The sequence below is a fragment of the Mytilus trossulus genome, chromosome 10 (assembly GCF_036588685.1).
Source record: "Mytilus trossulus isolate FHL-02 chromosome 10, PNRI_Mtr1.1.1.hap1, whole genome shotgun sequence".
Taxonomy (NCBI): Eukaryota; Metazoa; Mollusca; class Bivalvia; order Mytilida; family Mytilidae; genus Mytilus; species Mytilus trossulus.
In genome coordinates, this window is record NC_086382.1 from 26,622,224 (window position 1) to 26,635,852 (window position 13,629).

The 13,629-nt window shown below is 30.1% G+C and overlaps 1 protein-coding gene across 2 annotated transcripts in view; it reads left to right on the forward strand.

Annotated features, from left to right (window-relative positions):
• Window positions 1-13,629, forward strand: part of LOC134687118 (dynein axonemal heavy chain 5-like) — an 86,773-nt gene that overhangs the window by 14,376 nt on the left and 58,768 nt on the right. For both annotated transcript variants that reach the window (XM_063547117.1, XM_063547119.1), the window contains exons 8-18: window positions 3,287-3,460; window positions 4,329-4,518; window positions 5,251-5,416; window positions 6,124-6,217; window positions 6,687-6,785; window positions 7,226-7,407; window positions 8,012-8,131; window positions 8,441-8,642; window positions 10,186-10,281; window positions 10,618-10,881; window positions 11,153-11,218. In XM_063547117.1, the coding sequence (XP_063403187.1) occupies window positions 3,287-3,460; window positions 4,329-4,518; window positions 5,251-5,416; window positions 6,124-6,217; window positions 6,687-6,785; window positions 7,226-7,407; window positions 8,012-8,131; window positions 8,441-8,642; window positions 10,186-10,281; window positions 10,618-10,881; window positions 11,153-11,218 (1,653 nt within the window). The remainder of the gene's footprint in view (window positions 1-3,286; window positions 3,461-4,328; window positions 4,519-5,250; window positions 5,417-6,123; window positions 6,218-6,686; window positions 6,786-7,225; window positions 7,408-8,011; window positions 8,132-8,440; window positions 8,643-10,185; window positions 10,282-10,617; window positions 10,882-11,152; window positions 11,219-13,629) is intronic.

The window sequence follows — 13,629 nt, forward strand, 5'->3', positions numbered from 1 at the left end:
ACTTTAAAAGTTAACCATTTGGTATGAGTGTTGAATTTAATTATTAATTTTAATAAGTATACTGATAATAATTCATATTGACATCGTTCTTATCTGTTGAATAAAGATATGCTATATTGCAGTCGTGATAAATTTTATATATCCTGTTCATTTGAAGACGTTTTTATATTTGTTGTCAAAACACTTTTCATGTTATTTAAAAAGACGGGTGTTATCAATTCATATTTCATTCAAAACGAATTGATTTTAAATGTTTTTATCTAGAATAGCATACAGACTGACTAAAATCAGTTTTAATATCTGTACAAATCTTTTGTGAATGTTTGTTGGCCATTTAAGTACTTTTATTTGGTAAATGCCGTTCTGTCAAAACACCAGCTTTTCTAACAGGACAATTATTGGATTGTTAATTGATTTTCTTTTATAAAGGGCATTAATTTGTTACAATCTAGGACTATTTAATCAAGGTGTCATTGAAAGAGATGAAGAAAAACTAGACCATTGGTTATTTTAAAGGGTGTATTTGGTTTAGTACATTGATTTCTCGAAAGTTTCTATAGAGATGCCTGATTACCGATAATAAACTGCTCATAAATTCACTCATTATTAAAGACTTTATTAGTCAAGTTATGTTGTATTTTCGCTCTACTATATCTAATGTTCTGTAATTAGATGGTTAATGTTGAAGTTTGATATTTAATTGAAAGCAACCCACTTACTGTATTATTTCAATGAAAAACAGTGGTCTATAATTTTTGCATTGTTAGAAGAATCAACTGCTATTTATTTATCAGGATTTATCCAATAGTATTGTAAAAATCATATTTTTCAAACATGATTTTTCGATTTAGATGAAAACGAAGTATCTATTCTTTAAAAAAAATATTATGTTGACTTTTGTTTTTTTATGTACTATGCCATGCTATTAGGAAGGGACATTCTTCTCTGTGTCCCATCCACACGTAGGTTTTGAACATTTGATAGAGTTAATTGAGTTATCTCTCAAAATAGCTTTTAAAATCTGGCTACAAATCACACGTTTCTTGAGGGGGGATAGGACCTTTATTGGGACTCTGGGATCGGGTGTTTTTAAGCTCAGAATTTCGGGATTCAGGAATTCTTTTTTCAAATTTCGGGATGTCTGGATTTAAATTAGGGACCATGGGATTTGGAGATCAGGACCCCTCTTCTACCATCCCCTTTCTTTTGGAATAAATCTTCAAAATGTTTGACATTTGGAACAACTTAGCCCAAGACATTAATTATACCCTACCTGACTTTTATTTAAAAGAAAGGAAATATTAATGATATAATCAACGTCAACATGCAAATAGACCCATACCAATTACATAAAATCAATAATGACCCAAGTAATAAATTGATTAAGATACAGATTTACAAATACTTGTTCAATATTTTATGTGAGAACCAATTAATTCCTTAAGAAAATCGTTTTAGATTAAGTATCTTTTGTATTTCTATTTTGAACACTACATCTTGTTTGCAGTTTTGAATTGTTTACTTAAGACCTACTTTAGATATCAGACGGTGTATGTTAAATTCTGCTGAGCTTTCTTTAAACAAGTACAAGTTTTAATGAGGTGGAATAAGGCTAACATGCCTAAATTTTCTTTATTAAATTATTCCTTTGTACTAGATGACATAATATGCATGAACACCTATAAATAAATCTTATAAACATAGCAACCAGAACCAACGGGAGAGGATATAAGGTTCTGTGGTTTCGAAAGTAAAATATTGAATAATTTATAAATAAAACACATACTTGAATGAGTATACATTCATCTTTCGTGCAACGACAGTGTGAAAGATCATCTTGCTTCATGCTTAAAGATGTTTTGTTTCAAACACCAGTTTTCGTAAGATTTAAACCTGATTTGAAAGGTTACTTAACTAAAATTCCTAAAGAAAATATCAATTGAGAACTAACTTTGTTTATATAATAGCCACATTTTTTCATTGTTTATCATCTGATTACCATAGTAACAAACCTGTTGTATAAGCAGGGGTTCAAATTTCCTTTAAAGAATGAAAAGTCCAGGGGATCATTAATTTTTCCAGTGAAACTCCCTGTTTGAGAAAGTCATAGATTCTTTAAAAAGCATCAATTCAAAGGTTTGGAGGTCCAAGACTTTTGTGATTCAAACATCAAACTGGCCTTCCTAAGAAAAATATATCCGGATCTCAGAACCATAGTAATTTGAACCCCCATCAGAACCATAGTAATTTGAACCCCCATATGAATAAAGCGTTTACCCAATCACTGACTATTACTCTTAAATTATCCTGCTAAGGGAACAATATTCCTTTTTACTTCTGAATTTATAAATAGACGAGCAGCAAAATATAATATGCCAACGAAAACAACATATTGACTTTAATTCATTTGTAAGATTTAATTGAGAGTGACTGATTACTTTTTCATTAAATAGAAAATTTATCAGATATTATTAAATAAAGAAAAGAATATATTGATTAGGAATTTGATGTCTAAAATTTAATCAAGGGGTATTAGGAATAGAAATGATAGCAAATTGATTAGTTGTGACCTTCAAAAATCAACACAATTATGATGTAGACATGTTGACCAATATGATGGGATAGATTCTTATTCATCATTCCTTGCAATTTTATTTTATATTTCAATTTATAATGTTTAATATTTCTTTAAAATTCGTAATTGATTAATATGAAAACATTTTAAAAGAATTTAACAAAATCTTCCCTCCCTTCATATATCCTAAAGGAGGTAAAAAAAGAATCAAGTTCATCTTATGTTGCCTCAAGGAAATTGCATTGAATATACATGTACATGTAGTGTGTACATCTGTTATTTCAGCTCTTTGGTTGAGTTATTGTCTTTTTGACACATTCCCCATTCACAATCTCAATTGCACATGAATACTTATTTAGAAATATGCATTAAGGTGGTACCCAACACTTTCACTAAAATTAATTTGGCTTGTTTAATTTTCATAAAATTTTGACAAAGTATCTACTTTGACCCTTTGACAAAAATATAAAAATTGCAAAAAATTTGAACCAACCGTTTTATCAGAAAAATTACACTGGTTATATAGCAGTTTGACAAACACTCATTTTGATCATTGAGAAGCTTTATATTCCCTTTACAATATGATATAATTAAAACGTTTAGCTGATTTTACAGAGTTATCTCCCTGTAGTGTTAGGTACCACCTTAAACAGAAGGTTTTAACTCATCAAGCAAGAGTATGGTAAATATAAACTATTTTTCATTTTTCAGGGATTACATGGAGTATGCTGTTACTTCCTTAGAACAACACCAAAAGCTATAACAGTCCAAAATATTGCAAATGAAGTAAATTTTGGAGTGCTCAACTGTTCCAATGGCAAAGTATTGAAAGGATTTGAAGGATATCTTTCCAAGATAGTCCTACCATCTCTCAAATCATTAGAGGTATAAATAAGTCATCAACACACTAAGTAACTTATAAGCCCCCAACCCTCCTCTCGATCCTCAGTTACTGTGAATGATGAAACCTTGCAGTCATTCCAAAATCTTTCAAACAATAAAATTTAATTTGTGTTTCAATTAAATGTAAAAAAACAAAAAACACCAAACTTTGAAGAAAATTCCAAAACAGGAAAGTCCATAACCATGATCTTTTTTTATTGGACTAAATGTCTACATAAAATCATAATACTTGGGATACCTTTTGTAGAAATCAAGACACTTTGAAAAGAAATAAATAATTTGGTTTATTTACTATCTTCTGATTGGTTAAAATTATTAGTTTTATTTTCAATGTTGTCAATTTTGATGGCGACAGGCCCACTCTGACGTTGTGTATTCATACGCCAACATGTGTGTACGTTGTTATTGTTAATATGAATAATATAAAATGTTCTTTGAGCCTTATTTTTGATAGAAATTTATTTATAATGAATGGCAATAATTTATTTTGATTTTATTGAACCATAAAACTAATTTTTGACTCTTCACATTTTACATAATCCGCTTCGCAGATTATTCAATGTGAATAGTCAAAAATTAGTTTTATGGTCCAATAAATTCAAAATAGATAATATCCATTTATTAATTATAGCAAATCAGAAGAAGTTTTTTATACAATAACCTTTATGAACTTTAAGAAGTTAAGAAGTTCATCCTGTGATAGGTATTAGGGGGGGCAGGATCTCTTCTCTTCTGTTTTCCATTTTCGGGATGTCGTGGATTCAAATTTCTTTAAATTTGGGACCCCCCCCTTTTAATATTTTATATAAAATGTTATATTGTGTTACTAAAAACTTTATTATTTTTTCAGCAATGGGGAAATGTTTCTGTGGAGAATGATAAAAATCCCCAAATTGATGAATTTTTGGAACATCTTGAAATGTTCATCACCAACTTGCTGTCAGCTGTTGACAACATGGAAGGGCAGGTAACTCTAGCTGAGAATGGAGTTGGTCCACAAATTGATGGCCTGTCATCACCAACAGACTACCAAGCTGCAGGTAGGTTTCTTTTATTATTATCGCTATTTTTCATTGACCTGTGAAGATAAATGATTAAAATAGGGTTGAGATCTCATAAACATGTTTAACCCCGCCGCAATTTTGTGCCTGTCCCAAGACAGGAACCTCTGGCCTTTGTTAGTCTTGTATGATTTCAAATTTTAGTTTCTTGTGTATAATTCGGAGTTTAGTATGACGTCCATTATCACTACTATTATGCATATTTTAGGGGCCAGCTGAAGGACACCTACGGATGCGGGAATTTCTCGCTACATTGAAGACCCATTGGTTGCCTTCGGCTGTTGTTTGCTCTATGGTTGGGTGGTTGTCGCTTTGACATATTCACCATTTCCTTTCTCAATTTTATTCAATGAATTATGGTTCATTTTATTCATCAATGAAAATTTGTACACATTTTGTGAATAATATAAAATTTGAAAACAATAAGGGAACAAGAAAATCATGAATATAAAACATTGGGAACATGTTTGGACTTTGAATTCGGAAACTAATCTGTGTGAAAAATTAACCATTTTACTGTACATGTCTTCCTTATTACTAAAAGACCTTTGATCTTAAGAATCTTGAAAGTATTACATTTGATGACAAGTGATATATATTCAGAAGAAATTTTGTATAGACTGCACTACTTTAAATCATAAATTTATCTTGCTGCCACAAAATTGATTTTTATTTAAAATAATGATAATGTTTATTCATTTTAATTTACAGCTTCAAACTCCGATTTCTTAGAAAAATTAGAGAACTTGCTCCAGACGTGGTCCAAGCAAATTGAACAAGTGTTAGCAGAGAGTGAACAGATGAGGAGAGAAGCTGATGATATTGGACCAACTGCTGAATTAGCTTACTGGAAGAGCCGAATGGCAAAATTTAACAAGTATGATGCAGATAATTGTTTTGCTGTAGATTTATTATTATTCGTTGGATACCAATTTTCGTTGATTTAGTGTTTACCTGGGAACCACAAATTTCAATGTCCAACAAATTACAAATATTATATAGAAATTGGCAAAACCACAACATGAAATATCTACGAAAATGAATGATTTTCTTTATCCATGAAAATTTGTACACATGAAAATAAATGAATCCACAGTATATTGCCATAAAAAAATCAATAATTGTTTTTTGACAAGTCACCCTATAATAATTTTAATCAGACAATTGATGGCTATCCTTTCAACTTTCTGTTAAAGAATGGTAACCTGTTATTAACTTGGGCCAATAGATCAATAAATAAATTCAATTAGCTTTGTGAAAATTCTGTAACTAGCCCAATCCATTAAAGGTAGATAAATACTATTCTTGGGTTAGTAATTTTAGAAAAAGAGATAAATGTTTATAACAATGTCTTGACCGTGACTTTAATGCTTGTCACTGGAGTGCTAATCTTCCTGAGAATCAGAAAGAGGTGAACTCATGACAATAACATGGGTCAGTGTTTTTTTCTGCCATGTTTAGAAATTCTTTTAAATTGCTTGGCATTGAAAAGTATAATACAAGCATCCAAATCTTCTCTAGTATAAAAAATATTGTTTATACTTTATGTAAATGGGTTTAACAAGTGATCATGTTATTTTATAGTTTACTGGAACAAATGAAGAGTCCAAGAGTCAGAGCAGTTGTCAGTGTATTACTTGTATCAAAGTCAAAATCACTTAAAACATGGAAGGAACTGGTAAGTACTTATATCTTCTTAAAAAAAATACCAAAAGTTTTGTGAGTCATTCTTAGCTTAAGTCTGGTAATTTTAAAGTTGAAAGCAGTGCGAAAATATATTGAATGAAAAAAATAATTTTTACTCTTGCACAAAAACACTTATTGCCATCTTTTTTAGTTAGCACTGTTAATAAACAAAGACAAGGATATTGTAGGTTTTTTCCCTGAAAAGAAAGTTTTATAAAAATAAATCTTTTTATATTGATAGGCATAATTACAAAATATACCAATTTCAGTCTTACTGTTTAAATCTTATTTTTAGATCACGAGAGAACCTCTTGATTTAAGTACAAGTTTTAAGGTTTATACCTGTGTCAAATTTTTTAAAAATCAGATAAGAGATCATATTTTCATAAATGTTCAGTCTTTTTCATGTTGGTAGTATAAAAAATAACAAAGTATGTAAAATAAGTAAACTTTAATTTCAGGACGGTCAGATTACTGATGCTGCCAACGAGGCCAAAGACAATGTCAAATATCTATATACCTTAGATAAATTCTTTGGACCACTTGTTAAGTGCACACCTGTAAGTATAGAATGTGTTGATAGAATTTAATTTTAAATCCAAAATACATATCAATATACATATATGTATAAGTCTTAATATTAATACAACAATACTAATATAAGATGGTTATATATGAAGATTATGTTATGGAATCGTGTTCACAAATATTTCTGCTGAAGAAATATCCTTCTTTAGTGTTAATATATGTATTTGTAACTGTAGATGGAAAGATATTTTCTTACTTAAAAGTATCACAATGGTCCATTTTAAAAAAATATTTAAAAGGTGGGGGGGGGGGGGGAGTGTAAGGCCATTTATTCTGAATGGATTATATTTAGGTCATATAATGAGCTTGTATTTGAAGGAAAAAATATATCAACTCCAAAGGTACTAAGTCTAACTTGCATTTACTGACAATATTTGAGAGATGCTTCTTCACATCATATTTTTATTTTCAGTCTTCCATGGTAGAACATATTCCAAGTCTGATGAATGCTATAAGAATGATATACAGTATCTCACAGTATTACAACACCTCAGAAAGAATGACCTCTCTCTTTGTCAAGGTCACAAATCAGATGATCACAACCTGCAAAAAGTATATCCTTCATGATGTGACTAGAATCTGGGAAATTCCAAGGTATGGTATATTTACTTACCATCATGAATTTTTACTAAAGAAAATTAAAGAAACAAAAGGGACAATCAAACTCAAAAATGAAGACACTGATTGTTTAATAAATTAATGGCAAAAATGTTCATTAAAAAAGAAATTAAAAAAAGGACAATTTTTCTTCAAATCACTAAACCTAAAGACTCAGGGACGTGATTCACAATGAGGGTTAACTCTGATGCTATCAAGTATTATCAAATTTTTATTGTAGATTATGTAAAAAAGTAGAAAAGTAAAATTTGCTAAAATTTCAGTTTCTATTGAAAAGTCATTTACGTCACTGTCATATCTAAAGCAACCACCTTTGGTATTTTATTTCGGTTCTTGCAGTTTCATTACAAAATGAAACCTTCTGAGATGTTATAAAATGTTGACAATACAAAATATACTAACCTTATAGGTACTTAATATTTAGAACATTAGAATTGAAGGTTTCTTCATACAAAATAATAAAGCTCATGAATGACTAATATAAAGGAATTAAGTTCACAACTTTGTATTTCCTATTTAGTTCACCCATCATTAAGGTTGGATTTAAAGACTTGTTAATGTGTTGTATTATTCATTGCAGACCAGTCGTTCTACAGAGATTGAATGAATGTAATCAGCTGAATGAAGAATACCAGAAACAGTTCCAGAAGACCAAGGAAAAACTTAGGCTTAATCCAAATGAGAGACAGTTTGAATTCAGGTATATTTTTTGGGTGTTTTTTTTTTTATATAAAAATGAAATAACCAGCTGCAGTATATATTTCTAATTTTCAGGAGAGAACTTAAATTTTGGTCCAGAAACTAGCTAAATTAATATTCTGCAGTATGAAAATAACTCTTTAAAATATTTTTTTTGCACACTGGACAAATTGAAATGTGTTATGCCAGACCAATTTTGTACTTCAAATTTTAAAAGAAGTCCCTTCTGTTCCCCAATATAATAAATTATGGCACAGCCCGTATGTATATGCAGTTCATGCTTTAACATTAAATTATTATGTGTTTACAGTGAGAACTACATATTTGGAAAATTTGACACTTTCTGCCGTCGTTTGGAGAGGATTGCCGACATGATTAATACAATGGAGGTGTTCTCAGGTCTAGGCGAAATCAAGATAGAAGGAGTTGATATCATTGCTAACAAGTATAAAACTATTGTTGATGCTACCAAGAAAAAGAACTACAATCTATTAGATCACAGGAAAGGAGATGTAAGTTTTATCAACTTTCACTGTTGAATTATTTATTTTCGTGGGTACCAATTTTTCATGGATTGCGGAAACCTTGCATTTTCATGGATATGTGATTTCATGGTCCAAAGCCTATATACAACTTAATAGAATTTTATATTCTGTCAAAATTTGTTTACCATTTCCCCCCCCCCCCTGAGACCCATGACCAACAAATATTAATGAATCCACAGTACCTTCTCCATCTCCTGATGATGCTGCAGATTCATCATTATTTCTCTGGTTGAACCAATTTTTATGGATTTTGATAAATCATAAGAATTTGGATGTTCAGCATAGTACAAATTTTCTATAGTATGCTGGATTTAGCAAAACAGAAAAATGAATTATTAAAGAAAATATAATTTTTCCTTAAGGTGGTACCCAACACTTTCACTAAAATTGATTTGGCTCGTTTAATTATTCTTAAAACTTTGTCTAAGTAAATCACTTTAACAAAAATATATAAAAATTTAATTTTTTTTGAACTAACTATTTTGTCAGAAAAATTACACTGGTTATATAGCAATTTGACAAACACCAATTTTAATCATTGAGAAGCTTAATATTCCTTTTACAACACAATGTAATTAAAACGTTTAGCTGACTTTACAGAGTTATCTCCCTGTAGTGTTAGGTACCACCTTAATCCAAGAAAACTGATACCCATAAAAATATATATGAATTCACAGTAGCACCTACACAAGGATAAATATTGTTGTTGTGACATTTGTTTTTAACAAATATACAAATCAGAAAATATGTAAGCAGAATTATTTGCTCTATATGTATTCAAATGATTGAAGTTCTGCTACTTGATAAGTCTGCTACTTTTTAGAAAAAACAAAAACAGACCTAATTTAATGAACTGATTGAAGTTCTGCTACTTGATAAGTCTGCTACTTTATAGAAAGAACAAAAACAAACCTAATTTAATGAACTGATTGAAGTTCTGCTTTTAGATAGGTCTGCTACTTTATAGAAAGAACAAAAACAAACCTAATTTAATGAACTGATTGAAGTTCTGCTATTAGATGAGTCTGCTACTTTTTAGAAAGAACAAAAACAAACCTAATTTAAACAACTGAATGAAGTTCTGCTATTAGATAGATCTGCTACTTTATAGAAAGAACAAAAACAGACCTAATTTAATGAATTGATTGAAGTTCTGCTATTAGAAAGGTCTGCTACTTTATAGAAAGAACAAAAACAAACCTCATTTAAACAACTGAATGAAGTTCTGCTATTAGATGAGTCTGCTACTTTTTAGAAAGAACAAAAACAAACCTAATTTAATGAACTGAATGAAGTTCTGCTATAAGATAAGTCTGCTACATTATAGAAAGAACAAAAACAAACCTAATTTAATGAACTGATTGAAGTTCTGCTATAAGTTAAGTCTGCTACTTTAAAAAGTAGAAAGTAGAAAATTGATTTATAGGCAAGTTGCAAGTAAGAAAAAATATAAAAGTAAAAATTTCAAAGGTATATTGTATTATTATTTTGTCAAAATATTTGATTTCAGTTTGATTCTGACTACCTTGAGTTCAGATCCCAGATTGAGACTTTGAGACAGATGATACAAAACTTCATGGATACTTGGTTCTCAAGGTCACTAACGGTAGGTTCTTAGTTTGTTTTTAAAGAAAATATATTATAAAAACTCTTTTTCTTTTGATTCTGTGATGATAAGATATTTGAGAGGTTGATCTATTCCACTTTTTAGTTAATTTTAATTTGTCTTTTGCTAATTTTTGTTCTGCTACAGTCCTTTGCGCTTTTATTTTATTTAATTGTTTGTAGCAAATGACTATTTCCAAGTGTATGTTGAACATAATTAAACAACAGAGTACAGGTTTCATAATAAAGATAATCGGTTCCATGAAAAAATAAAGCATATTTTCAAATTATGAAATACATGTTAAGAATGATTGTATACATTTATATAATTTTATAGACTGAAAAAGCTGTAGAACTTCTAAACAAGTTTGAGAACATTGGAGGAGCTAATCTAGACATGAATGAAAAATACATGAAAGTTTTGATGAACTATGGAAAAGATTTGGAATCTATCAGAAAATCGTACCAGAAATGTAAACAAGAGCCACCAATACCCAGGAATCTGCCACCTGTAGCTGGACGTATTGCCTGGTCTAGACAACTCTACCGTAAAATTGAACACCCAATGAGAGTGTTCAAAACCAAACCAGAATTGTTGAAGGTAGGTCATACATTTTTTTCAAAATTTAAGTTTGTTTTTTTTAAATTTAAAAATACCCTATCTACGAGTTTCATCTGTTTTTATTAATTTATTTTTTATAACTTTTTGAAGTAGAATATCACTGTATATAATAATAAAGAAATAAGATTTCATATTAAGTGTGTCATTATGAATCAAATCAGAACATTTTTATTTATGGTATCTTTCAATTTGTTTGATATTTTACACTTATTATTGTATTTATTTCCTGAACATTTGATGTATTTTGTAGCACCCTGAAGCTAAGAAGATTGTACGTAATTACAACAAGATGGCCAGTGTACTTCTAGAGTATGAGGTGAGTTATCCAAAAAGTATTACTTCTTTCCTAATTTTTCAATGTTGTTGACCACAAACTTGTTAATAAGTTACAATGAGGTTGAAGTTTGATTCTTGATTTTGTCATTAACATAAATGGCTAAATTTACTTATTATTAACCCTTTCCTCCATAATGACGCCCGTGTAGCACCTTACTTGAAAAGCTTTGACTACGAAACGTCTGCATCAGACTTAATAAAATTTATATTCATAAAATTGAGAATGGAAATGGGGAATGTGTCAAAGAGACAACAACCTGACCAAATAAAAAAACAACAGCAGAAGGTCACCAACATGTCTTTAATGTAGCGAGAAATTCCCGCACCCGGAGGCGTCCTTCAGCTGGCCCCTAAACAAATATATACTAGTTCAGTGATAATGAACGCCATACTAATTTCCAAATTGTACACAAGAAACTAAAATTAAAATATTACAAGACTAACAAAAGTCAGAGGCTCCTGAGATCTCAACCCTCCCCTATACCTCTAACCAATGTAGAAAAGTAAACGCATAACAATACGCACATTAAAATTCAGTTCAAGAGAAGTCCGAGTCTGATGTCAGAAGATGTAACCAAAGAAAATAAACAAAATGACAATAATACATAAATAACAACAGACTACTAGCAGTTAACTGACATGCCAGCTCCAGACTTAAATTAAACTGACTGAAAGATTATGATTTCATCATATGAACATCAGGCACAATCCTTCCCGTTAGGGGTTTAGTATCATACCATCATAACATATATGAGAAGAACATAACCCGTGTCATGCCAACAACTGTTTTTAGAATAAATGTGTTTAGTTCCGAGGCAAAGACCTTATCAGTGACTCAATATTAACGCCAAAATGCAAAGATTTTCATACGAGTATCTGACTTAAAGGAGTAGGCCTGGTAAGGACCGATTTTGGCCTCAAATTTCAGGGTCATCTGACGAAAGATTTTGACCACTTTTTATACACTTAAGTGTCTATTTCATTTGAATCAATTAGTATATGTGAACTATTTTTACTGATTAAATCATTAAAAACGATCCGATTCAAGCTCAAAAATGAAAAATCTACCAAATATCCTGAAAAATGTCACTTTTCAGACGATTTTGGTCAAAAATCAACCTTTATATATGTTATGTATTATCATAAAGCATACCTGTCAACCTGTGATGAAAAATGCAGGTCATGACCTGCATTGAAGAATCAAATCTCAGGTCATAACGCGTACGAACTTTTTCGAGCAGAATTTCAGTATTAATGGTATATTTTCTTAAAATGTAAATCAAAGATACCAAAACATCAATGCATTTTCACTTGGTTAAGTCATTTTAAATTCTATTAATTATTATTTTATTGCACTTTAAAGATTTTTTTTTAAATTTGAGTAACACAGTCTTATGTTGTTTGCTCTTTGAGATGATGAAACACTTCAATTTAATATTCAAATGAAAGTTTAAACTAGCTATGTAAAACTCACTTTACTTGGAAATTAGACTATGATAAAATATAGTAATACAGTCAAAGGAAGTATAAATGTAAAATATAATTTGCAACTATTTTTTAAAAATTATATAAAGGTATAAAAATAATGATAAGTTATTTTTCAATATGTATTTGAATTTTATATTTTGATTATTAAATCTTTTTTACCCATAAAACGTAAATATAAAGAATAATTTTGAATGGTGACAAATAAGGGGAAGTAAATCTTGGTTGAAATATTTTTTTAAACCAATAGTGCAATTTATTTACGACCTAAAGCCAGGGTAATTGGTGTTAATTAACAGTGTGTTTGACACCAAAGCTGTCAAGTGAAGCCATGCACTTAATGGGTCACTTAATTTGACAGTTTACATAGCCAGATGAACTTTCTGTTCATGGAAGAATTATGAATTTGCCGGTATTTCAATTGAATATAACTTATGAAATCAATCTCAAGGCTAAGAAATACGGGTGAAATATGGTCATTTTCGGAATTCCCGGGTTATTTCAATGACCCTCCGGGTGATCCCTCAGAATTGTGAAAATCTCGGGTCACACCCGCAGAATACGGGTCAGTTGACAGCTATGATAAAGTACAAGTTACATTTCAATATTAAGGATGAATACGATTGCGTCCACTTTCATTTTCACGAAAACCGTCTAAAATTTAACTAAAATGCTAAAATGTGAAGATTTCAGTAATTTAGCATGACTTAATGGTGCTAGTACCCGATATATGTGTATTGTATTGGCAAAAATAACCCATATTTATAAAGCAGAAGCACTCATCTGTCTAATAAATAACTAAAAGTTAACATTTTATTGATTTTGTAAAACTGCTTTTTTGGGGGGCCAAAAAGGGGTCTTACTGGACCTACTCCTTTATTTGATGAAATATTTGTTTTTTCGCAA